This window comes from Heterodontus francisci, chromosome 44 (assembly GCF_036365525.1).
Source record: "Heterodontus francisci isolate sHetFra1 chromosome 44, sHetFra1.hap1, whole genome shotgun sequence".
NCBI classification, from domain to species: domain Eukaryota; kingdom Metazoa; phylum Chordata; class Chondrichthyes; order Heterodontiformes; family Heterodontidae; genus Heterodontus; species Heterodontus francisci.
In genome coordinates this window covers 22,258,027-22,285,483 of record NC_090414.1, presented here as the reverse complement: position 1 = coordinate 22,285,483, position 27,457 = coordinate 22,258,027, and the positions used below count along the sequence as shown (strand labels likewise).

At 45.2% G+C, this 27,457-nt stretch overlaps 1 protein-coding gene across 6 annotated transcripts in view; it reads right to left on the bottom strand.

Moving 5' to 3' along the window:
• The window catches only part of LOC137356073 (spectrin beta chain, non-erythrocytic 1-like), a 260,496-nt gene that overhangs the window by 50,640 nt on the left and 182,399 nt on the right, over positions 1-27,457 (bottom strand). For all 6 annotated transcript variants that reach the window (XM_068021855.1, XM_068021850.1, XM_068021852.1 and 3 more), the window contains 11 exons: positions 25,382-25,473; positions 24,753-24,833; positions 22,400-22,515; positions 19,809-19,921; positions 19,037-19,224; positions 17,154-17,271; positions 13,029-13,187; positions 8,169-8,471; positions 4,923-5,076; positions 2,644-3,514; positions 1,321-1,458 (listed from right to left, as the gene is read on the bottom strand). In XM_068021855.1, the coding sequence (XP_067877956.1) occupies positions 1,321-1,458; positions 2,644-3,514; positions 4,923-5,076; positions 8,169-8,471; positions 13,029-13,187; positions 17,154-17,271; positions 19,037-19,224; positions 19,809-19,921; positions 22,400-22,515; positions 24,753-24,833; positions 25,382-25,473 (2,333 nt within the window). The remainder of the gene's footprint in view (positions 1-1,320; positions 1,459-2,643; positions 3,515-4,922; positions 5,077-8,168; positions 8,472-13,028; positions 13,188-17,153; positions 17,272-19,036; positions 19,225-19,808; positions 19,922-22,399; positions 22,516-24,752; positions 24,834-25,381; positions 25,474-27,457) is intronic.

Below are 27,457 nucleotides of genomic sequence, written 5' to 3'. Positions count from 1 at the left end.
CCACATGCCAAAGACTTGCAGGTTGATAGGTTAATTGGCCATTATAAATTGCCCCTAGTATAGGTAGGTGGTAGGGAAATATATAGGGACAGGTGGGGATGTGGTAGGAATATGGGATTAGTGTAGCATTAGTATAAATGGGTGGTTGATGGTCGGCACAGACTCGGTGGGCCGAAGGGCTTGTTTCAGTGCTGTATCTCTAAACTAAACTAAACTCCCGGGGAGCCCCAGTAAATAATGACGCACTCCCGGGGAGCCCCAGTAAATAATGACGCACTCCCGGGGAGCCCCAGTAAATAATGACGCACTCCCGGGGAGCCCCAGTAAATAATGACGCACTCCCGGGGAGCCCCAGTAAATAATGACGCACTCCCGGGGAGCCCCAGTAAATAATGACGCACTTGCAAGTTCTCCCTGTGTCTGCGTGGGTTTCCTCCGGGTGCTCCGGTTTCCTCCCACATGCCAAAGACTTGCAGGTTGATAGGTTAATTGGCCATTATAAATTGCCCCTAGTATAGGTAGGTGGTAGGGAAATATATAGGGACAGGTGGGGATGTGGTAGGAATATGGGATTAGTGTAGCATTAGTATAAATGGGTGGTTGATGGTCGGCACAGACTCGGTGGGCCAAAGGGCCTGTTTCAGTGCTGTATCTCTAAACTAAACTAAACTAAACTCCCGGGGAGCCCCAGTAAATAATGACGCACTCCCGGGGAGCCCCAGTAAATAATGACGCACTCCCAGGGACATCCTGGAAACACAAACACTCCCAAGGACCTCCCGTAAATACTGACACACTCCCAAAATATCCTGTAAATAGCGAAACACCCCCAGAGACCTCCTGTAAACAGTGAAACATTCCGTGGGACTTCCTGCAAGTACCCCCAGGACCTCCTGTATATTGCCAAACACTTCTGGGGACTTCCTGTAAATACTGAAATGCTCCCAGAAACACCTACACTCCTGAGTACCCAGCGACAACATTGACTTCCCTCAAGCATTTCACTAAAATCTGTTCTTTTCAGAAACCTAAGCGAGGGCGTAAATGCAGCAAATTACAAAGGTTGTAAAAATGGAGGCAAATCAGCAAATGTTGAATAGGTGGCTAAATTAAAAGTTAAAAATTTAAGGAAAGTCATGAGAAAAATAACAGGAAACATGGCACGGACAATGCATAAATGACTTACATCCATTCATATTAAAACTGACAGGTAACTTGACTAAAGAAAATCTCTTGGGGTTTGTTTCCAGTGACAGTTCTGCTGTTCTTATTTAGACAGTTACAAGGTAAACAACCTCTGTATTGCTGCGTTGGTCTCACCTGCTGTTCAGCTGGTCTTTCATGCCAGTGACCTCGTCTTTGTTGCGGTGCTCGCTGCTTAGTAATTGACTGGCAACTTTGTTGACTGCTGCGATACGGGAGGCTTGGTTGTTCATTTCTGGCTCAAGTGTTTCAAACCTAACATTAAAGCAAAAAGTATTCAAATTATGTAACATTTATTCAACTTCACTGCACAAGAGTAACTTACACTTATATACAAGATGTTACAATGTTAAAGGAGCTGTATAAATGTAACACATTCAAAAGAGGGGTTATGAAACAAAATTTGACACTGAGCCACATAAGGTGATATTATAACAGGTCACTAAAGAGGTAGGCTGTAAACAGCATCTTAAAAAGGGAGAAAGAGAGAGAGGTGGAGAGTTTTACAGAGAGAATCCACAGTTTAGGGTCTAGTATAGTATTTAGCAACCTAACCTCCTCAGGGCATCAAAACCAAGCAATTACTTTGGAAATGTAGCAATCAGTTAGTGTATAGCAAGATCTCAGAGATGAACTATGAGCTAATCGGTTTGAGTGATACTGGTTGAGGAAGGAATGCTGGAAGAGAACGCTCTGGCTTTCTTCAACTACTGGCATCCTTTGTAATTTTTATAAGTTTCCATTACATCTCATCTTTATCATCTATGCTCCAGTGGAAATAGTCCAAGTGTCTGGAATTTCCTTGTAACTACAGCTTCCCATTCCCAGCAACATCATACTGAAACTTCCCTTTACGGTGGTCCCTCAAGTTTTAATGTTCTCTCCATAACAGAGTACCCAAAACTGCACACCAAACTATTTCCGCTGGAGCAGAAAAGATCAAGATGGGATTTAATAGAAAATTTTAAAATTACAAGGAATTCAGATTGAGTGAATAAGGCAAGATAATTGGGGAGTCAGTGATGAAGAGGTTAACCATTTTATATTGTCACTAAGATAGTGAGCAGCAAGGTTAGAAGAAACTTCTGTATGTAGAGGGTAGTCGATGCATGGAATAATGTTCCACTGAGCAGCTGAGCCAGAAACCATGGTGTCTTTTAAGAGAAATTTGGATAAATATTTTAACAGGGTAATGGGGGAGGGGGGGTGGGTGGCAGGGAGACAGCAAGGAAATGGCATTAGATTTGAATTCCTGTTAACACAATGAGCCAAACAGCCACCGTCTGTGCTAGATACATCCATGATTCTTTGAACGAGAAAAAAATACAAGTCACTGCCTTGTGGAGGTGAATGAAAGCCGTAACCAGACTACATTGACATTCAGACTTCACTAAATTTATCAAGTTAGTTTTAAAAGCAGATTTACTTCGGTTGCCATACCTGTGCTGAACAACCTCCAAGTCCTCAAGTTTCTCAGGGATCTCCATGGCATTCAGCCACTGCTCCTTCTCGTCGATCCAAAGAGTACAGGCATCTGTCTCACTGAACATCTTGTAAAGTGCCAATGCATCCTGGAGGACCTGCTTCCGCTGCTGTGCCAGGGCAATCAGCTCCTCGTACCTCTGCTCAATGGCAGGCAGCCGGCCGTCAACCTCTGGAGACTGAGCAAAGTCAGCCGGCAGGCTTCGGGCCTGCTCGTGCAAGGCGTCGATGGTAGGCCTGTGGTTGTGAATTTCTTCCTCCACATCCTTATGTTTTTTGGCCAGCGTTTGTGTGGAGTACTCATCGTGTCCAACGTCACTGCTGGTCACAATGCGCAAGGTGTCAAGAATCCAAGCTTCAATGTCATTGGCATCAGCCTGGAATTGGTACAGATTGGAGATCTCATTCAATCTCTGCTCCCGCAGGGCTGCCAACTCTTCCAAGTGTGCCCACAGCCCTCGAATGTCCTCAATTTTCTCCTTGACTTCACTGGCTCCGAAGTGTCCCTCTTCAATTAGGCCCTCTCCCTCCCTTATTGTTTGCTGCAGGGGGCCACTGCGGCCACTCATTTCGTCCTTGAAAGAATTGTGCTTGCTGATCAGCAGCATGACACTCGTCAGATCTTTTCCATAGTCTTCTGATGACATGATCTGCTCTTTCTCCCGGATCCAAGACTCCTCTTCCCCCATCTCCCAGAAGAACTTCCAAAGGCGCCGGGACTCCTCGAGCTTTGCACGACGCTCTGCCGCAAGCTTGCACAGCTCCTGATAGCAAAGGTCCAAGTGTGTGACACGGTCACGGACAATCTGAGGGTCGCATGGTTTGTAACCTAGCAAGAAAATAAACAGAGTTTACTATTTTAACTGCTATTTAAGAAGAGAAATGTGAGTGACCCTTTTTTCACCTTTTTGAACAATTAGTGGCAGTGAGGACTAAGTGTGCAGTATAACAGTGCTTAGGACTGCCTCATCAGATTGCCCACTCCAACAGTATGGCAAGTGATTTGGTGCAGTGTAGCATACTGCAACAAATCTTGCATATTTTCACACTTACTGTGTGCAACACTATTTACTGTTTGAGTACTAAATGTCACAGAGGTTGTGAGAATGCCAGTTTCTGAGTGGCACAATAATGAAATCATCTGCTCTAACCTTCAGCTTAAGTTCAAGGGGAAGTGCATCTCTACCAAACAGTAAGATAATTCTGGCTGCCAATACGAGAGATACAGGTCACTGATCACCCCTCTTTTATGAGACTCCCTCTTTTCTGACATTACAGACAAGTTGGGACAGAACTTGTTCCAGACGATTTATGAATATTGGGGTAGGAAGCTCTTCTCCTTTTTCAACAGTGGCAAAGGAAGTGGCACTAGAACCAGATATACTGAAACCTGTCACTGGGACTTGATAGTTACAGCGACAACTCTACGCAGGGTCATCACCAGTCCTATTCTGAAAGGATACTCCTGTATAAAGTGTTATTTTGATCGTTGAAAACCAGCCAGGAAAAGTCTATTTCTGTTACCGCTGCCTCATAAAAACACATGTGTATGTGTAAGGAAGCAGGTTTCCCATTCACACACAGACAAGCACACCCGTTTTACATGCAAATGCAATTTGCAGGTTTGGCCACCATTTGCAAGGATATAGTGATTAATCTCAAAACTAGATTTTATGACCAACAAAATGGTGGGTGATAGTATAGGGACCTTGCCTTTTTGACTGTGGCACCTGACTATTTCAATAATACAAACACGGATACAGTTGCAACATCAAGCCAGCACTGCTTACTAACTGTGACAATGCAAGTCCCTACTAACATCTTGTTTGAGAGTCACTTTAGGTATTATTGATATATGGAGTGACAGGCGCGGTCTGCAGCAGCAAATGCCCCACACACTGAGCTGTTATTTCAATTGTGTCATTTTGGGTTGCTGATAGGTACTTTGCCACAGGAACAGAAATAAAATTACAGGCCCAAGTGTTCTATTAAATTGCTCTATTTTAACATGGCCTTTTCATTTGCTGTAGGATAACTCTGCCTCCCTTGCCTTCTTTTGCAGGAGTGCAAGAAAAGGACAATCCCAGTTCAAACAACATCCCTCAGTGGAACAGGTCATGTATGGAGTTCCAGAAGTGTACAGAGGGCAAAGACAGGCCACATTCCAAGTAGAACCACACTAAGCAAACAGTGCTATGTTGAAGGAGTATGAAATGTTAATCTCACTTTGACCATACCTTCCTCACTGGTAATAAATTTCTGAGCACCACTGTTAACTGTTTTAACCCGTTCTGCCTGGACTGCGATATCCGCCTCCACCAGCGTGTGAGTCTGAAGCAGGTCCTCAACACCATGCAGGTGTTTGCCGTAATCTTGTGACTGCAGACGGCTCTGGAAGAAATGTTCAGATGCAAGGCTCAGTATCACTGTCATGAGATGCATGACCATACTAACAGCCTGTAGCTGTATCTTTTTCAATCACATTGCTAGGAACACTAGCACTTCTACAACCAGTACTGTCAGTAGGTGTACTTAAGTGTATTGGTACCCCAACCAGTATATCAAAAATCACTTATTAAACTGTCAAAATTCAATGTTACTGGTATCAGTCTGGAAGTGGTACAGGTTGGAAGAATTCATAAGGTTGATAAACTTATTCATCACCTGAAAGTGTGAAAATAGATAAGTCCCCTGGGCCAGATGGGATTTATCCTAGGATTCTCTGGGAAGCCAGGGAGGAGATTGCAGAGCCTTTGTCCTTGATCTTTATGTCGTCATTGTCGACAGGAATAGTGCCGGAAGACTGGAGGATAGCAAATGTTGTCCCCTTGTTCAAGAAGGGGAGTAGAGACAGCCCTGGTAATTATAGACCTGTGAGCCTTACTTCGGTTGTGGGTAAAATGTTGGAAAAGGTTATAAGAGACAGGATTTATAATCATCTTGAAAAGAATAAGTTCATTAGAGATAGTCAGCACGGTTTTGTGAAGGATAGGTCGTGCCTCACAAACCTTATTGAGTTTTTCGAGAAGGTGACCAAACAGGTGGATGAGGGTAAAGCAGTGGATGTGGTGTATATGGATTTCAGTAAGGCGTTTGATAAGGTTCCCCATGGTAGGCTATTGCAGAAAATACGGAAGTATGGGGTTGAAGGTGATTTAGAGCTTTGGATCAGAAATTGGCTAGCTGAAAGAAGACAGAGGGTGGTGGTTGATGGCAAATGTTCATCCTGGAGTTTAGTTACTAGTGGTGTGCCGCAAGGATCTGTTTTGGGGCCACTGCTGTTTGTCATTTTTATAAATGGCCTGGAAGAGGGTGTAGAAGGGTGGGTTAGTAAATTTGCGGATGACACGAAGGTCGGTGGAGTTGTGGATAGTGCCGAAGGATGTTGTAGGGTACAGAGGGACATAGATAGGCTGCAGAGCTGGGCTGAGAGATGGCAAATGGAGTTTAATGCGGAAAAGTGTGAGGTGATTCACTTTGGAAGGAGTAACAGGAATGCAGAGTACTGGGCTAATGGGAAGATTCTTGGTAGTGTAGATGAACAGAGAGATCTTGGTGTCCAGGTACATAAATCCCTGAAAGTTGCTACCCAGGTTAATGGGGCTGTTAAGAAGGCATATGGTGCGTTAGCTTTTATTAGTAGGGGGATCGCGTTTCGGAGCCACGAGGTCATGCTGCAGCTGTACAAAACTCTGGTGAGACCGCACCTGGAGTATTGCGTGCAGTTCTGGTCACCGCATTATAGGAAGGATGTGGAAGCTTTGGAAAGGGTGCAGAGGAGATTTACTAGGATGTTGCCTGGTATGGAGGGAAGGTCTTACGAGGAACGGCTGAGGGACTTGAGGTTGTTTTCGTTGGAGAGAAGGAGGAGGAGAGGTGACTTAATAGAGACATACAAGATAATCAGAGGGTTAGATAGGGTGGATAGTGAGAGTCTTTTTCCTCGGATGGTGATGGCAAACACGAGGGGACATAGCTTTAAGTTGAGGGGTGATAGATATAGGACAGATGTTAGAGGTAGTTCCTTTACTCAGAGAGTAGTAGGGGCGTGGAACGCCCTGCCTGCAACAGTAGTAGACTCTCCAACTTTAAGGGCATTTAAGTGGTCATTGGATAGACATATGGATGAAAATTGAATAGTGTAGGTCAGATGGTTGCACAGGTCGGCGCAACATCGAGGGCCGAAGGGCCTGTACTGCGCTGTAATGTTCTAATTCTAATTCAAACTACTTGCATCACTATTACTACCAGGCAGACCTGTAACCACCAGTACATCACCTTATTGTTACACAGCCGACAATGTTTTCTCACACACAGCCTACTTTTGGAAAGGCAGAATTGATAATTATAATGTTCAACCCAGTACAGAATTCAATTTGCATAGCCTGTGCAGGGAAAATATAGATGGGGAGAGTTTTAAACTCTGCTCTCCGAATGCTAACTTGGCCAAGTGGATTGTCCGCCCTTTATAGAATCCCGCCAATTTTCACTCGTCATTTCTATGCAATAATATATATTTTAAAAATGAGCAGATTCTGCAAGGAACAGACGATATGCTCTGCCAGAATACTGCTCAGGTGGTGAAAACAAAAACCAGCCCCAGAGGGTGAAGCTGCTCCAGCCAGTACTCTCTTTTTCTATAAGCGGAGAAGATGGCACTTATTTTAAAGTATATCTTGACTTTTTTGTTAATTCAATCATGGGATGTGGATAACACTGGAAAGACCCAGAATTTATTGCCCTTGAGAAGGCAATGGTGAGCCACCTTCTTGAATACGGCTGAGTGACTTGCTAGGCCTTTTCAGAGGGCAGTTAAGAGTTAACCACATTGCTACAGGTTTGGATAGATTTCCCTCCCTAAAGGACATTAGTGAACCAAATTTTTTTTTTCCGAAACGATCATTCAGTAGTTTCACGGTCATCATTCCTTATCCTAGCTTTTTATTCCTGATTTATTTAATTAATTGAATTGAATTTGAATTCCCCAACTGCTGTGGTGGGATTTGAACTAATGCCCCGATTAGGCAATGGCTCTGGATTTATTAGTCCAGTAACATAACCACTATGCTATCGTACTCCCAAGTTACTGGATACTGGACTGCCTTCACCTCTCCTGTTGATGATTTAAAGATCTTCATTTCCAAATCCTTTCATTGTCTTATTCTGATCTATCGAAGCCATTTCTGGCTGTACATCCCAGCTGTTGCTCCGCTGCCACTGGATTAGTGTTGCCTCTCCACTTTCTCCTCCCTCAGTCACTGCGTCCCCAGCTCTTTGTAACCTAAACTGACTTCATCTCATTACCTACTTCGTCCTTCCTTCAAAAACCCTCTGACTGTGCTGTTGGTTCGCATTCCAATTCCCCCAATCCTTCACGTCTCCCATTCGACGTTCCTCTTGCCTTATGATAAAGCAAGCTCAGATACAGAGCTTCTTTTAAGTGAAGTGTGCAGTAAAAATGCAAGCTGTATGATACCACCAACCTTCATGTCTTCCATCCAGTCCACGATGTGCAGCATTTCTTGAAACATCTTCTGCAGCTCGAGGTTCCTCATGAGACGCTCACGTCGTGCATGCAGCAGCTCCCGTAGGTAGTCCCACAGCCGGATGACGTTGTCCTTCCTAACCGTGATGCGCTTGATGTCGTAGTAACATTCAGCCTCCAGCTCCTTGGCCACAGCCACCACAGCCTGCACGCGCTCATTGTAGGCGTTGATATCGGTCTCGATGGCCTCGTGCTTCCTTGTGGCAGCCTCCACTGCAGCCAGATCAATTCCAAAATTGTCCTTAAAACATAAAAGGGAAAGAAGTTCAATTTTTAAATAGATCATCGCCCTGGCCTTTTTTGGCCTCTCCCAGAAGGTTACATGGTTGGGTGGGGGGGATGGTGCGGGAGGAGAAGTCAGGGCAGAAGCCGGGGGAGGGGGGGGGGGGGGGGGGGGCGGGAGTGTTTAGTCATGATGCCACCAGATTTGATAGATCAGCTGTCAATTCCTGCCTGTCAATTTTGAATGTCTGTAAGAGAAACAAAGGAACTGTGAATAGCTGAAGTGGTGGGAAGTAAATTGGGTCTGAAATTGAAACAGGGAGATGCTTAAGCTTGAAGATAGGTAAGGCAAAACACCACCAAAGGTGCAAACTTTTCCAACAGCAAGTTCTGACAAAGGGTCTCCATCCTAAACCTCAATACATCTCCACTCCCACTGATGCCAACAGACCCATTAAAATGGTTACTTACTGTCAAACGAAGGAGGGAAGAGTTTTGTTTTATATATAGTAACACTGTGAATGCAATCACCAAGATTGCTCATATAGTCAGTGGAATCGTGAAAGCATACCAAAATCATCAGCAAAATGATGGAACGGATGGTTGACAGTGCTATAAAGCGGCACTTGCTTAGCAATAACCTGCTCAGTGACGCTCAGTTTGGGTTCTGCCAGGGCCACTCAGCTCCTGACCTCATTACAGCCTTAGTCCAAACATGGACAAAAGAGCTGAACTCAAGAAGTTTTAGATTAGATTAGATATACAGCACTGAAACAGGCCCTTCTGCCCACTGAGTCTGTGCCGACCATCAACCACCTATTTATACTAATCCTACACTAATCCCATATTCCTACCAAACATCCCCACCTGTCCCTATATTTCCCTACCACCTACCTATACTAGTGACAATTTTTTTAATGGCCAATTTACCTACCAACCTGCAAGTCTTTTGGCTTGTGGGAGGAAACCGGAGCACCCGGAGAAAACCCACGCAGACACAGGGAGAACTTGCAAACTCCACACAGGCAGTACCCAGAATCGAACCCGGGTTCCTGGAGCTGTGAGGCTGCAGTGCTAACCACTGCGCCACTGTGAGGTGAGGTGAGAGTGACTGCCCTTGACATCAAGGCAGCATTTGACTGACTCTGGCATCAAGGAGCCCTAGCAAAACTGGAGTCAATGGGAATCAGAGGGAAAACTCTGCTGGTTGGAGTCATACCGAGCACAAAGGAAGATGGTTGTGGGTGTTGGAGGTCAATCATCTCAGTCCCAGGACATCACTGCAGGGTTCCTCAGGGTAGTGTCCTAGGCCCAACCATCTTCAGCTGCTTCATCAATAACCTTCCTTCAATCATAAGGTCAGAAGTGGGAATATTCGCTGATAACTGCACAAAGTTCAGCACCATTCGTTACTCCTCAGATACTAAAGCAGCCCATGTCCAGATGCAGCAAGACTTGGACAATATCCAGGCTTGGGTTGATAAGTGGCAAGTCACTTTCACGCCACACAACTGCCAGGCAATGACCATCTCCAGCAGGAGAGAATCTAACCATCTCCCCTTGACATTCAGTGGCATTACGATCCCTGAATCACCCAATATCAACACCCTGGGGGGGTTACCATTGACCAGAAACCGAACTGGAGTAGCCACAAAAATACCATGGCTACAAGAGCAGGTCAGAGGCTAGGAATCCTGTGGTGAGTAACTCACTTCCTGACTCCCCAAAGCCTGTCCACCATTTATAAGTCACAAGTCAGGAGTATGATGGAATGCTCTCGACTTGCCTGGATGGGTGCAGCTCGACACCATCCAGGACAAGCAGCCTGCTTGACTGGCACCCCATCCACAAACAAACATTCAAACCCTCCAGCACCAACGCACAGTGGTAGCAGTGTGCACCATCTCCAAGATGCACTGCATCAACACACCAAAGCTATTCAGGCAGCACCTTCTAAATCCGCATCTTTTAAATGCTGCCTATACCCCGGCGTGTACCATCCCACTCCTGGTGACCACACAAGCTTCTGTAAGTCACATCAACACTTCTGAACAATCACGCAACGGTACTTTACAAAGTCAAACTGCAGTAGAAAAGCCTGGCTTGTTCACTCGTAGCTTTAAATGTTCCGCTGTCCAAGGCAACTGTTGGGCAAAAATGCAGCAACAGATTCCACAGCATTTGCAAATTTCGCAGGAAATTTTCTTGGAGCCACTCCCACTTTGCTACCATAACCTCACTGAAAGTGCAGTGGAAATCCTGGTACGCACTTAAACAAGGTTTCCGCACACTTGGTGAAGTTACAGCAGCAGAGCAGGAGAAGCTCCCAAGGAAATTCCCAGCCTTTATTTCGCAAATGCTTCATTGGTTTAAAAAAAAACAAATGGAATTTTTGGTAGTCATGAAATGCGACTTTTACAGGACTTTCTCCATGTGATTGTGCACCCTGTGTCATGGGACCAAGTTTACTACCCACTCACTGTTTTATATAGAGCTGGCACAATGCCCTCTGTGGGAGCTGACTTACTGCCTTCAGCATTTTACTGGGACCTGGTTTACTGCCCTCAGACTGTTTTACTGGGAGTTGGTTTACAGTCCTGTGTGTTTTACTGGGGGCTGGCACAGTGCCCTCAGCATATTTTTACTGTGAGTTGGTTTCCTGCTCTCCATGAATATTGGTGGGAACCAATTTACCACTCACGCTGTGTTGAGAGGACAGGCACCTGCAGGGACTATGTAACCAGAAGTATCAGGTCACAGCCAGAGATCTTCTCTTTAGTAACAGCTCTCTCGAGTGCTGCCAGCTAATGTACAATCTCCAAATAAACAACTGCTGATTCTAAGTCATAATATTTAGAGAAGGATGGATGATGTCCTTTGCTTGTGATGCTGTGCCACAATGCAATGCGGATGTCGCGTATAAACAAAACACCAAAATACACCGCAAGCGAGTCAGAACTAATGATGAGACCCACACAAATCATTTTATCACTTTCAAATATTGACAAAGCTGCTGTGCACCCAGTTTTTATTTTGGATTTTCAGTGTTTGCAGGGGTTTTCTTTTTAATCAACAGTGCATGTCATGTTATGGTGTGTGGAATTCAAGAGTGAGTTGCTCCACTGAGCAGAGTCTGATTGGCGTGCTAACCTTATACAAAGGATTTTACCGCCCTTGAGGGGATAGGCAGACAAGTAACAAAAATGACTCGAGGTATCAGGAATTTAAGTTCGTAGGAAAGGTTAAAGAGTTTGGGTTTTGTTTTTGGTAAAGAAGCCTTGAAGTGACCTCGGTGACTGTTTTCAAGATTATATGGGGAATTTGCCAAATATGATCCGGCAAATTATTTACTGTGGTGCTGGGTTCAAATCCTAGGGGAAACACGTTAGGATGCAGGGAGTAAGAAGGGATGCCACACAGAAATTTTCATTCAAAGAGTAATCGAGCTACAAAAGAAGTTATTAGGGAAGGATAATGAATCAGATGGTATAAACAGGTCCAACTTGATCCATTTCTTAAGAAAGGAACGGGATGTGAGGGGCTATGATGAGGAGGCAATGAGCTGGCACTGAGATCAGTCAAAAGCAGAGATTTGTCTGATCAAGTGGCTTTTTGCCCCTACAAATTGGTCTCAATACCTACAGCTGCAACTACACAATGCTCCACGCGTTGTCGAGGTACTTTCCTTGTATTGGTATAAAGCAGGGTGTTCAACCTTTTTGGGCGGAGGGCCGCATTACGATTTTTGCTTGGCCCAAAGGGGCCGATGAGCAAATTTCAAAAGGTAACGGCATTAAAAATTTATCTTACTAATAAAAACAACAAATGTGCATTTTTGTGAAGAAGCTTTAAATGAGAAGGCTAATTTATTGACTTACTTTCTCGTCACTATATTGAAAACTGATTTAGTGACATACCTGGCATTGTTTTTGCTTGCATAAGGAGTCAATCGCTGCCCGCACAGGGATGTAGCCTTGCAGAGTATTTTGGATAGATATCCATCTTGATCTCTCTCTCTGTCTCTCTCTCTGTTCCCCCCCTCTCTGCTCCTCTCTCTCTCTGTTCCCATTCTCCCTGTGTCACCCCCCCCACCCCCCTCTCTCTCTCTTCTCCCCCCAGCCCCCCCACAGTTGCACTAAGCAGGAGCACTCAGCACAGCAGCTTTGTGCTTGGTCAGGTTGTTTAAAAACATCCCGCTGAGTTTCACAGCTGATAGTTGCTGAAACAGGAAAGCGCTTCCCAACATCGGACAGATTCAAGGTTTTCTGGTGGGCTTATAAAGAAAGTCGGAAAACCTTTAATCTGTCTGATGTTGAGAAGCGCATTCTGCTTCAGCAGCTGCCAGCTGTGAAACTCAGCGCGATGTTTTTAAAAAGGCCGTTCTGCAAGAAGACAATGGGAAATTTCCCATCTCCAGTCACGGAGCCCTGGGGAGGATGAGGAATGGCCCTGGGTACAGTTTTCACTTGAGGGCCGGATGGAAACCTTTGGCAGGCCGGATCCTGGCCCGCAGGCTGTATGTTGGACAACCCTGATATAAAGTTACAGGCTTTACAGTGTCTCTGTCTCTGCTTACCTGGGAAACAAGACGCTGATTTTCACTCAGCCACGTCTCTCTCATGGCTGCTTTGCGATCAAACCGCTGAGCAAGTTGTTCCAGTTTCTCCTGTCGAATGAGCTCTGTCCGCAAGGCCAGCTCCCGCTCGTGCTCAGCTTTCTCCAGTCGTTCCCAGGCCTGAATGAGGGGAAAACAGGACATAAAGGTGCAAATGGTGTAAGCATTTATTTTTATATACAGGGGCGGCACAGTGGTTAGCACCGCAGCCTCACAGCTCCAGGGACTCAGGTTCGATTCTGGGTACTGCCTGTGTAGAGTTTACAAGTTCTCCCTGTGACCGCGTGGGTTTTCGCCGGGTGCTCCGGTTTCCTCCCACAGCCAAAGACTTGCAGGTTGATAGGTAAATTGGCCATTATAAATTGCCCCCAGTATAGGTAGGTGGCAGGGAATATGAGATTACTGTAGGGTTAGTATGAATGGGTGGTTGTTGGTCGGCACAGACTCGGTGGGCCGAAGGACCTGTTTCAGTGCTGTATCTCAAAATAAAATTTTAAAAATTATGTCTCGACAATATTAAGTATCAGAACTCGCAGCAGGTAAAGGCACCACCAGGTGTAACACTAAACCAAACAGCAGAAGGGACCAGGTTCGATTGCTGGTCTGTTCTGAGCTGACTACTTTCATCTGGGACAACACTGCAGGCCCAACAATTGTCCTTAGTACTTCAAAGGAAAGTCAGCCACTGCTCCTGCTGAGTAATCCCTGTTGGAAAGTAAATGGGCGTGGATGTTAAGGGAAGACGTATTCAGGCACAGTTGTGATGGGACCCATGACCAAAAAGCCTGTCAATGCTCAGTGTCTAAGGCTGCATATGAGGAATGTCACTTGTGTGGGCTTGAGAAACCATGCCCTAACAAAGGTATCTCTTCAGGAGAAAAAGGGTCTTGGAGAATTAGATAATGCAATGGTTTCTACCCTCTCAGGTGGACATTAAAAAAAAAATCCCATGGCCACTATTTCAAAGAGCAGGGAAGTTCTCTCCAGTGTCCTGGTGAATATTTATCCCTCAACCAACACCACCAAAAAAAAAACAAACGGATTATCTGGTCATTATTACTTTGCTGTTTGTGGGAGCTTGCTAAGTGCAAATTTGCTGCCACATTACCTAGAACAGTGACCAGTCTTCAAAAGTACTTGACCATCTCTAAAGTACTTGGAGACATTTGAAGTTGTGAAAGGGGACATATAAATGCAAATTTTTCTTTCCTTTAGCCACTGCCACAGGTATTAGTGAGTCATTGTAAGAGGGATTCATGTTGACAAATGTCCACATACTGAGATCCCAGCCGGACCTTTATGGCCCCCCCACAGGAGCTGGCTGGTGGTGGAGGGTGGACCCTAAAATTGAGTGGGAGGCAGGGGATGCCATTCCCGACGCCTTCCCACCCCCACTGTAATTTTACACAGGCAGTAGTGGCAGGAAACAGCCCACCTGCCCCAGGCCAGTCAAGGCTCTCAAGTGGCCAATTAACAGCCACTTAAGGGCCTCCTTCTGCCCGTTGGATGGCAAAGACCCCCATAATGCCGCCAGGTAAAAGCTGACAGCCCTCTTGCAGGCTTGGGGAGGGGGGGGAAAAGAAGAGAAGAGGGCCTCCTGTGTCCCACAGGCATTCCCCTCCCCCCCCCCACACCCCCCAACCACCCTCACTGCACAACACTCCCCACCCCGACCCCCGCTTGCCTCGCTGGGGCCTGGCCTATTGCCCTCAGCCAGGCCCCAAAAACAACCTTCTTTCTGGGGTCGTCATCCCTCTTGCTGCCGTTGGCTGGGTGCAGTCCCAGCAGTAGCCACCGCTCCCAGTGGCGCTGCTGGGACTGATAGCTGCCGGCCTTCTGATTGGCAAGCAGCTCCATTAGGTAGGACTTCCTGCCTCAGACAGGTGGAAGTTTCATCCAAGGCCAATTAAGAACCTGGGGAGCGCAAAATCCCAGCGTGGCTCCACAGGCCCGACAGAGGCGGGCTCGCCTCTAGCCAGTAGGCAGGGCCTCCCACCCAATATAAAATTCGGGTCCCCGATTTCTAATGTGGCACTGGTGCATAGTACGGCGGAAAAGTTAGAAATAAAAAGTACTGGCTGCACTGCAGTGCCTCACATTACACAGTGCTGCTGATCAGACAGAGTAATAGGACCCTGTTATTTATGCACACTCTTAGATGAAGAGTGACTCATGGTGTGCAGGGCCTAAATATGGAATGAAAAATAAGAGAGAGGGCTGAGATATTAACAAAAACTAACTGCCTGATTTGTTACTGCCTGTGCAATAAACTGCATGCTGTCAACACAACGCTTCTGTGTAAGTAGCATCATCAGACACACTGGGGCTTGCACTAGTGCACTCCAACTCATCCTGGCCAGCATCCAACTGTACTTTTGAGTGGCCTCAAAGTCTTGGACTCTTACCACCTAGATTATTCCACTAATTTTAAATTTGTCCTCTTATCCCACTGGCCTGACCTCCTATTCTGGGTTTACTTTTATGATATGATCTAAATACTTTGTACATACTTCACCTACTACTGCACAGCGGCAAGAAATGTTCCCAGCACCAGATGAGACATTAAACCGAGGCTCCAACTGCCCTCTCAGGTGCATATAAAAATTGCCACAACCACCATTTCTAAGAGTAGGGGAGTTTTCACCAATGGCCTGGGTCAGTATTTAATCCCTCAAGCAACACCACTAAAAACAGTAAAATAAAAGCAAAATACTGCAGTTGCTGGAAATCTGAAATAAAAACAAGAAATGCTGGAAATACTCAGCAGGTCTGGCAGCATCTGTGGAGAGAGAAGCAGAGTTAACGTTTCAGGTCAGTGACCCTTCATCAGAACAGGCAAATATTAGAAATGTAACAGGATTTAGGACAAGATGTAACAAAAGAGGTGTTGATAGGAGAAAGTAACAGAGAATAACTGCCCAGAAGGTCCTGGAGAAAAGGCAAACGGGATGTTAATGGTGTGGTGAAAGATAAAGCGTTAGTACAGAGAGGGCGTTAATTGACAGAAAGATGAAGAGCCCTGGCCCCAAGCACGACAAGAAAAAAAAGTGGGTAGGCACAGCAGAAACAAACAAAACAAACTACAATAAAATAAATAAAAGAAAAAATAACTAAAAATAAAGAGGGGCTCGTCATGCTCTGAATATTGAACTCAATATTCAGTCCAGCAGGCTGTAGCGTGCCTAATCGGTAAAAGAGGTGCTGTTCCCCGAGCTTGTGTTGATGTACGCTGTATACTGCAGCAATCCCAGGAGAGAGATGTGAGCACGAGAGCAGGGGTGTGTGTTGAAATGGCCAGCAAACGGAAGCTCGGGATCATGCTTTTGGACTGAGCGGAGGTGTTCCGCAAAGTGGTCACCCAATCTGCGTTTGGTCTCCCCAATGTAGAGGAAACCACATTGTGAGCAGCGAATACAGTACACTACATTGAAAGAAGTACAAGTAAATCACTGCTCCTCCGCCATTTCCGCCACATCCAGCGTGATGCCACTACCAAACACATCTTCCCTTCCCATCAGCATTCTGAAGGGATCGTTCCCTCCGCGACACCCTGGTCCACTCCTCCATTACCCTTGACACCTGGTCCCCTTCCCAAGGCGCCTTCCCCTGCAATCGCAGGAGGTGTAATACCTGCCCATTTACCTTCTCTCTCCTCACTATCCAAGGCCCCAAACACTCCTTTCAGGTGAAACAGCGATTTACTTGTACTCCTTTCAATTTAGTATACTGTATTGGCTGGTTGTAAAGCATTTTAGGACGTTCCGAGGTTGAGAAAGGCGCTGTATAAATACAAGTCTCTTTCTTTTGATGAGCTTTGGCTTCAGCAGTGATGATGCAGGGAGCAGCCGACTGTTTTTTGAAGCTACAGAGGAGCAATTACCACAGCAATATCTACAGCATTGCGACCCACAAAAGAGATGGTGGTGGGAACATAAAATGTTGGAGACTGGACGCCAGAGTGGAATCATCCATCATGTGAGAAACTACTCATTCAAATTTAGGACATTTGTAGCAGTGATTCCATATGGGTTCTATCAGAATATCATCAATTTAACTGATCATAAAGTCACGAACAGAGTTCCTCACCTTGTTAATGTCAGAGATAAGTTTGCCCTCTCGTGGAATGTAGACTTTCTGGTTGTTGGCTCTCATTTTGCTTTGAATAGTGAAAAGCAACACCTCTAGATTACCCTTCTCTGTAAACCTGTCAACGAAGCAGCACAAGAATCTCACTTAACTACTGAGATCAGCTCTGCAGTAGCAATTTGCTACGGTGAATGAGGGCGTCAACTGACTGCACCACCCAATTCCAATTTCAGTTAAAAAAAATAATAATTTGATGATTGAACAAGACTTTTCAACCTCACTGTGGACTTAACACAGGAGGGGGGGGTGGGGGGAGCGGTGGGAATAGCAAATTTGCCACACGTTATACACCCTGAAGTCAATGGGAAGGAAAATCAAACCAAGTATATAATGGGCTGCCAATCTTCTACTGCCCATTAGGCACGCCCTGCCGAAGTTGGAAATTCCATCAAATAGTGTCCATTTCATTCTAAACCTTAGAAAATACATTTAAGCTATACCCTGAAGTGCTGAACTGAGCTGTGCAGTATCAATAAGGGGGCCTGACATTCCAACAGAGCAACTCCACCTGCAGAGATGTGAAGGAGCAGACTCTGTGTCTGCTCGAGCTGGGAGTTCTCGACCCACCCCTAGTGTATGGGGATGCAAAAAATTTGCATAGCCTGTAAGGGTGCATTAGAGATGGTCGTCCCAAACTGCTGCCAGCAAAATCGCAGCACAGAGGCTGGGAAAGGATTTCAAAAAATCCTCAGCTACCAATAAAGCCAACTGAAGATAATTAGTCTTCTCTGGACTGATTACTTTTGGTTGGGGATTCCCTGGGGGCACAGCAGTGCTAAACCAACCAAAGTTCCGCTGCGGCTTTTGAAGGACGAAATGGACAGAATTCTCGCAACAGTCTAGGCTTCTTGCTGATACACTTCCTTGATGTGGTGGGTTGGGGGGGTGGAAGGAAAAAGGAAACAGTTGGAAGTTAACCCCACACCCAACCAAGAAAATGGGGCCAACTCCCAACAGAAGCAGGTTCCATTCCATTTTACAAGACCTTTCCAAATGATAGGCTGGATTTCTGCCCAGTGCTTGATTCACATCTTGGGCCTATATTATCATTGTGCACTACAGAGTGGCACAATACAGTTTCGGCTTTAAGAGTTTCCACGCAGTGAACTCCTAGTTCTCAGTGTCTCCACTAGTAGCCCAAGCTAAGTTTGGGCGAGGCGTGTCCATAAAAGGAGAGAATATCAGCGATTCACCCACATGTGCTGTGGTCTCCTGCACTTCCTAATGGCCCATTCATAAGCAGCACTGCCAGAGAACTAAGTGTAGGTTACCTGCCTATTCCCTTGGTTGGGAAAGGATGCATCAACAGGGGATGTGACATAGGGAGAGGGAAAAAATCCTAACCCACAGCCTGAAAATAAGGATCAAAACTATGAGCAACGTATGAAAACTGGGTAGTAAGTAGACAAAATAATTGGCATGATCTTGGGATTCACTTAGCTTGCATGAACTGAATGAACTTAAGTAACACTGTGCCTTGCTATGCCCTCAAGAGGCTGGATGCAACATTTAGCTAGCTGTCAAGGCCTGTCTCTTTACAGACATTGCCGAGCTACTGCCTGTGGGGACAAGGCCTGAATGGCCACTTCACGGGGCTCAGTTTGAGAGTCATTGCTGCTTGTAAATCACTGCCTCCTGCTGAGGACACATTATCAAGGTCAGAAAAACCAGCAGGAAAAGACTGGTTTGCTTCCTCTTTTTAAAAAAAACTTTTGACACTTCTGAATTGCGCTGATTAAAATGCGACACGTTAGATGTAAACTTTTTATATACACAGGTTCCACTGCCAACATGCAACTGATGACCAGGGGAGGGGAACTTACTTGGGTGGTTTCTCCACAGTGCGGTACGTGTTGAATGCCTGAAGCTGGTTCTGAACCCCATTCAGTGAGTTTGCCAGTTTGCGATCATTCAGTGTGATGATGGTGTGCTCAATCCACTGCAGCAGGTCAGAGGCGAGAGTTTCATACTTGTCAATCATGTTGTCTGCCTCAATTGCATAGTCCAGCACCTGAGTCACACAAACGGCATAATTATTCACAGGTACCTACTGCATCGCTGAATGTATATAACAAATTGATTGACTAACGCAGTCCTAAGGTAGTGAATTTTGGTTAAGCGTTCCTGTTTTAAAAAAATAGAGTTGTTACAAGCACCACCGGCTGTCATTCTGAGCCAAAGAGACCAAAGAGCTCTGTGCTTAATTAACTGGTCTTGGCAGCTGGGGTACTGCACGATTTGCACCCCTAGACTACAAAGAGGAAAAAAAAATCAATCAGGGTTCCCGTCCTGAGCAATATTCAGTGAATAAGCACATGAAGAGGAATGGTTATGATGCTTCTGCAACCAACTAGCTTGTTGATCAGCTCACAGTGGAATAATGACCACTTGAGGAAGATACTGGAAGACACCCATATTACAGTGAGGGGTCAATCCCTCTGGGATAGAGAGGGAAAATAAAAAAAAATACGATTAACTATAGCAGCCATGCAGAGAAAAGATTATTTTTTGGTGAAAATATTTGTAGTGGCTATCATGCTGTGATTACAGTCTTTTAGTAATATTACAGTACTCGTGTTTTTATTCCACTCATACCTTCCCAATACGTTTCCCTTCTACAGCCAGTGCTTTCATCTTGGAGAAGTAGTGATAGTATGTAGCAACGTAAGTGATGATGGATTTCTCGTCGGGCTGGTCCACGCTGACATCTGGGAGCAAAAAGGCTAGATGAGTGCGGCTCCTACACCTCACCAAATGCAAAGACAGCAAATACTCCCTTCGACATCAAATCTTCAATTTAATACAGCAAAATGACTTGTCTGCTGTTTGTGACAGTGTACAAATGCTCAACATACTCACAGCACATTCTGCTGTCAGCTGTTTTAATAGAGACTTTAACTGTTAATTTCTAAACACTGCTCTCTCCTATCTTTTTTAAAACCAAGAAACTCAGGTTAAAGATACCACTAAAGCTGACATGAGTAAGAGAACAGATGTGAAGTAGCAGTGTTAAGATGACAAATGCTTGGAATTTAGAAGCCAGTGAGGGAGTCTCACTTGATCCAAGTACTGTTAGAGTTTGGCAGGGTTGAAGGGAAGACAAGTCATAACAACAGCGACTTGCATTTACACGGCCCCTACAACATAGTAAATCACCCTAAGGCACTTCGCAGGAGCGTAATCAAACAAAATTTGACACCAAGCCACATAGAGATATTTGGAAGAGGTAAATTTTATGGAGCACCTTAAAAAAAAAGGATAGCATGGTACAGAAGCAGAGAGGTTTAGGGAGAGAATTCCAGAGCTTGGGGCCTAAGCAGCTGAAGGCACATCCACCAATTTTGGAGTGATTAAAATCGGAGATGTGCAAGAAGTCAGAACTGGAGGAGCCCAGAGGTCTCAGCAGGTTGTATGGAGGTTACAGAGACAGGTTGGGGGTGAGGCCATGAAGGGATTTGAAAACAAGGATGAGAATTTTTAAGTCAAGGTATTGCCAGATTAAGCAAAATGAGATAATGAGAGTGGAAGGCTCATAAGTAAATAAAAAGGCTGACAAATACCTTGGGAAATGGAAAATCTTTGTATCTCACAAGGACATAAGAAATAGGAGCCCTGGAGCCTGCTCTGACATTCAATACGATCATGGCTGATCCTCACCCTCAACTCCACTTTCCCGCCCGCTAACCATATTCCTGATTCCCTGAGACACCAAATATCTGTCTATCCCAGCCTTAAATATATTCAATGATGGAGCATCCAAAACCCTCTTCGGTAGAGAATTCCAAAGATCCACAACGCTTTGAGTGAAGAAATTTCTCCTCGTCTCAGTCCTAAATTATCAACTCCGTATCCTGAGACTGTGCCCCCGTGTTCTAGATGCCCCAGCCAGGGAAAACAACCTCTCTGTGTCTACCTTATCAAGCCCTTCAGAACCTTGTATGTTTCAATGAGATCACCTCTCATTCTCCGAAACTCCAGCAAGTATAGACCCAATTTACTCAGCCTCTCATCATAGGACAACCCTCTCATCCAAGGAACTAATCTCATGAACCTTCGCTGTACCGCCTCCAATGCAAGTATATCCTTCCTTAAATATGCAGAGCAAAGCTCCACACAGTACTCCAGGTGTGTTGTCACCAGAGCCCTGTAAATTGTAGCAAGACTTCCTTATTCTTGTACTCCAATCCCTTGCAATAAAGGTGATGGTGACACTACTGCAAGTGATACAAACCCTTCAATTATTCTCCCCCCAACGCCCCCCGTTTTTTTTTTCTCAACAAGCAGTTGACTCCTCCCCAGGTCTCTTCTCAGTCCCGATATTCTCTGCCAACCGATGAGGAACTGTTTGGCCCACACCTGATGCCCCTCTCCACTCAGCTGTGGCTCAGTGGATAGCAATCCCACCTCTGAGTCAGAAGGTTGTAGGTTCAAGTCCCACTCCAGGACTTGAGCACAAAAATTAAGGCGGACACTCCACTGCAGTACTGAGGGAGTGCTGCACTGTTGGAGGTGCTGTCTTTAAATCGAGGCTCCATATGCCCTCTCAGGTAGATGTGAAACATCCCATGACACTATTTTGAAGAGGAGCAGGGGAGTTCCACCTGGTGTCCTGGCCAATGTTTACCCTCAATCAACTCACTAAAAAAAGATTATCTGGTCACTATCACATTGCTGTTTGTGGGAGCTTACTTTGTGCAAACTGGCTGCCACATTTCTTACATTACAACAGTGATTAACTTCATAAATATTTTATTATCTGTAAAGCGCTTTGGAAAATCCCGAGGTCATGAAAGGGTCTATATGAATGTGAGTTTCTCTTATCTCAATGGCACAGCTGAAATCAAGTATCCAATACGTCGAGAGCCACAGAAACAAATGGTCAAAGAGAAACAATGGTCAACTAGAAGTTGAGGAGAAATGTGGCATAGCAGAGGGATTTAGGGAAGTAACTGCAGAGTTCCAGAGGGTATTAGCTGAAGGATCTGCCACTTATGGTGAACTGTGCTTGGTTGGCGGGTGGGGAACAGGACAAGGCACAGTAAGCCAGAATTTGAAACAACTTGTCTCACCGAGGGGGGCTAGCATACTGCTCCATCAGGTTTACTGAAGTTTTATTATATACCGATTAAATACAGTAAACCGAACATCAGAATCGAGTCTATGGCTGTCCATGTGCCCTAATGTACCTTCAGGATCCAGCAGCTTGGTGAGTCCCAGCTGTTGTTCTGCCACATTGAAAGCATTCTGTAAGTTGTAGTGAGCATTCGACTTTTTTAGTTTGTCAAAATCAATCAGGTCGGGCCTGAAGTGAAGAACAAGGCAAACGTTACAAGGCAAAACTGGATTCTATGTCGGGAGAGACTATACCAAAGTAAGAACATAAGAAGCAGGAGTAGAAGTAGGCCATACAGCTCCACGAGCCTGCTTTGCCATTCATTAAGATCATGGCTGGTCTTCTACCTCAAATCCACTTTCCCGCCCTAACCCCTTATCCCAGGATTCCCTTGATTTATTCATCCAACCTGAATTCAGTACACGTTTTGATTGTGTAACCACTGGGACTGGGGTCAGAACCTTGAATCAGGAACTGTGTTCCCCAGTTAACTCAGTTGGCAAATATAGTGTGTAACTCAGCTCCACAGACCAGGAAGGTCCCACATTCAATTCGCAGTCTGTGCTGATCTCTGTGGGGAGGCGCTAACATTTCCTACAATCCAGTTGGAAAGTATAACATGGAAACATTGGCCGAGGACAGAAGTGGGCTCAGCTGTGATGTTCTTGACTTCGTCGGCATTCATTGTCTAGGCTGACACTGAAGAATGGGCATTTGGATGAGGTACCAGAGCCTTGAAGAAACTGGGGAAAATCAGGGTTGTAGTAGCCTCTGGATATGTACTTTGACTGCCAACCAGCTGTGCTGCTGGTAGAGAGGCCCTCTACAGTTAATGATCCAGGATTGATACTAGAACACCATTAATTCAATGGGTATTCAATGGGCGGCACAGTGGCGCAGTGGTTAGCACCGCAGCCTCACAGCTCCAGGGACCAGGGTTCGATTCCGGGTACTGCCTGTGTGGAGTTTGCAAGTTCTCCCTGTGTCTGCGTGGGTTTTCTCCGGGTGCTCCGGTTTCCTCCCACAAGCCAAAAGACTTGCAGGTTGATAGGTAAATTGGCCATTATAAATTGTCACTAGTGTAGGTAGGTGGTAGGGAAATATAGGGACAGGTGGGGATGTTTGGTAGGAATATGGGATTAGTGTAGGATTAGTATAAATGGGTGGTTGATGTTCGGCACAGACTCGGTGGGCCGAAGGGCCTGTTTCAGTGCTGTATCTCTAATCTAATCTAAATCTGTAACCATAATTCTGCAACATATTAAATGATACACACTGCTAAATTATAACTTGCTGCTGTTTTTTGGAAGGTTATAAAATTAGCAGAAGTTAGCATATTACAACAACCTATACTTATATAGCACATTAGTGCACAGAGACATGCCAAGCTGCTTCACAAAACAAGAAAGATGTTCAAGTCAGAATTCTAGTGAAGGTGCAGGGCAATAACAGCGATCGAAGTTATGAGAAAAGCTCAGGGAGGTGGCCAAAGAAATGGTGGAAGAGATCAACGTTTTGGGGGCTCTAGAAGTTGAGGAGAAATGTGGCATGGCAGAGCTCCAGAGGGTATTAGCTGAAGGATCTGACACTTATGGTGAACGGTGCTTGACCGGCGGGTGGGGAAAAGGACAAGGCACAGGAAGCCAGAATTTGAAGAACGGAGGCTGGAAGCTATTTATAAGGTTGGAGGAGCCTGCAAAGGTAGTGTAGTACAAGGTCATGGATGGATTTCTAAACAAGGACAAGGATTTAGAAATCAATATGTTGATGATAGGGGGACCAGTAGAAGTCGTGAAGACAAGAGCGACAAACCAGCAGAGATTACAATGAGATAAGATACAGGGCAGCAGAAATTTGGAGGAGTTGGAATTTGCATTGGGGCTATACTTCAAGGACTGAGACCTTTGGCATGTTGAGCTTGGAGGGTATAAGAGCTTGGATAAGAGTTTCAACAGTAGTGAGACTGAGGTATGATGGAGGTGGGCAATATTAAGGAAAGGAGGAAATACACAGCCTTGGTGATGGATAGGATTTGGGATTTGAAGATCACCTCAGTGCCAACATCGCACTGAGGTTGCTCATTTATGAGCTCAACCTGAGCAAGCAGCCAGCTGGGCTCTGTGCGGGAAATTCAGGCAAAAGCCAAAGAAAGATTACACTGTTTAACCTACATGAGTTATTCATGAGATAGTGCATACATCTGTCCAAAAGCAGACAACATTGAAAATCATAAACAGGCTTGGCAAAAATTACTGATACTATATAATCTATCTTAAGAAAATACGACTAACATGTGGAAAGTGTACTGCACCTTTATACAAACAGATATTTATTATTTAGAATATTATAAGGACAGTCAGATAATGATACATTGAAAGACTCAGTTCTGTTAAAATCTCTCCAATGTTTGAAGGAATTATACAAACCTGTGTTTGTGGACAATTGCATTGAAGGCCAGTCCATCCCTCCAGCTTGTGGTGAAGTTATGAACATTAACATTGGGGTACCTGCAAAACAGAGAAAACAAATCACTCTGTTGAACAGTTCAAATTAGTGTCAAACCATGACCGATGAACAGGTGGAGAAGTTCACAAACTGAGGAAGCACCACTTCACAGAAAGAGTGATTAATGCCTGGAATGATCTCTGGGTACAGTAATGAGTAGACAGACTGAATGGCCTCAGTGATCAGTATTTTTCTTTATAGCAACCTCAGCATTGCCACCCGACTGGAGGTGTTTGAGTGAAAGAACACGTGTACTTTCTGTGGAGGTGAGGACAGGTCAGGTATTGACTGACACAGAGAACCAGAACACTTTACGCAGCTGCCTGACTAGAATCCAACATACTGCCTCAGCTTCAACCTCAGAAGAGCATTCTAAGAAAATATTTTACAAATACAGGTTCTAATGAAGGGACATACCCAAAACATTAATTTCTTGGTGAGATGTTGATTAATCTGCTGTGCATTTCCAACACTGTCTGTTCTTTATGGATATATACATTGCAAGGACTTGCCATTTATTCCCCTCTGGCATTTTTCCACTTGTGCTTACCCTGCTGTTTTCATCTGGCACCAGAGTAGCAGCGCGTCCTTGGCAGATTTCTTCTCCTTGTTATCCTCTGTTTCAACGCTGATATCCTGGATCTTTGGAAATAAAAGCCATGATAAGTAAAGTACATATAAGCAAGACCAAGGACTGTTACTCATTGCAGACAAAAGCAAATCATTAGGCCCTCCAGATAACCTTAAAAACTGACTCACTATGGAGAGCTCATTCACCCCTCCATGGTGACATACCAGAGGGCTGCTGGTGCCTTCTGAGTCAGTGCCTTCGGAAGAGATTGGGGGAGTGGGGCTGGGGAAGCAAGAGAGAAAATAAGGCAACTGCTTTTTCAGTCAAGAGGCAGTTGTGTCCAGTTTCTGGACAAACAGAAAGTTGGCAGATGAGGTAAAGCAACTAAAAACAAAAAATGCTGGAAATACTCAGCAGGTCTGGCAGCAGCTGTGGAGAGAGCAGCAGAGTTAACATTTCAGGTCAGTGACCTTTCATCAGAACTGACAAAGGTTAGAAATGTAATAGGTTTTAAGCAAACAAAGCAGGGGTGGGACAAAAGATAACACAGGGGAAGGTGCTGATAGGACAGAGGGTCACAGAGAATAACTGACCTGAAGGTCATGGAGCAAAGGCAAAGGGTGTGTTAATGGTGTGGCGAAAGACAAAGCGTTAGTGCAGAGAGGGTGTTAAATGATGGAATCATGAACAGCGCTGGCCAAAAGCACAAACATGAAAAAAAGTAGACAGGCACATGGTAAAAAAAATGAATGATGAAACAAACTAAAATAAAATAAAAATAAAAAAAACAGGGGCCAGTCATGCTCTGAAATTACTGAATTCAATGTTCAGTCGAGTAGGCTGTAGTGTGCCTAATCGGTAAATGAGATGCTGTTCCTTAAGCTTGCGTTGATGTTCACTGAAACACTGCAGCAAGCCCAGGATAGAGATGTGGGCATGAGAGCAAGGGGGTGTGTTGAAATGGCAAGGGTCATATTTTTGGACTGAGCGAAGGTGTTGCGCAAAGCGGTCACCCGATCTGCGTTTGGTCTCCCCAATGTAGAGGAGACTGCATTGTGAGCAGCAAATACAGTATACTAAATTGAAAGAAGTACAAGTAAATCGCTGTTTCACCTGAAAGGAGTGTTTGGGGCCTTGGATAGTGAGGAGAGAGGAGGTAAAGGGGCAGGTATTACACCTCCTGCGATTGCATGGGAAGGTGCTACGGGAAGGGGATGAGATGTTGGGGGTAATGGAGGAGTGGATGCCATCGATGTCATCAGTGCATTGGAACATTTGCCAGTATGAACTTGTGCATGCCTGCTCCTGGCCTCATCGCGTCCCCCCCTCAGCCCCTCGCACCACCTTCCCCCCAGCCACTCGCTCCCGGCCTCGCCACGTCTCCCCCTTGGCCGATCTCTCCCCACCAGGCCGGAGAAGCGGCGGGGTACAAGTTGCCGAGAGGTGTCGGAGCAATGCGGGGAGCAAGTGGCGGAGGTGGGGGTGAGGCGTTGAGCTTTGTTGGAACACTTTAGCAGGCCAAGGACGGAAAGGGAATCCACCTCATTCCCTGTCCTGGACCTGCTAAAGTGTTCCAATGAAGCTCAACACAAACTCGAGGAACAGAACCTCATCTTTCAACTGGACGTTTTACAACCTTCTGGACTCAACATTTAGTTCAAGATTATAACTTCTGTCCCCATTTTTTCCTATTCTCATTTTTTATTTTGCAGGTTCGTTTACCCCCAGTTCTTTCTTAATCCCTCTACTTTGTTTTTAGGCGGTTGCTAATCTGCCATTTACATCTCATCCTGACACATCTTTTGTTTCTTTACTTGGTTTTGTACCAGAAACCTTTTGTCATTTAATCTCTACTGCCCTTTACCCTATCTTCCTAGCTCCCTACCCACTTTCACTTCCCTAAAACTTATTACATTTGTAACTTTCACCAGTTCTGATGAAAGGTCACAACCTGAAATGTTAATTCGGTTTCTCTCTCCACAGATGCTGCCTGACCCGAGTATTTCCAGCATTTTCTGTTTTTGCATCAAATTTCCAGCATCCGCGGTATTTTGC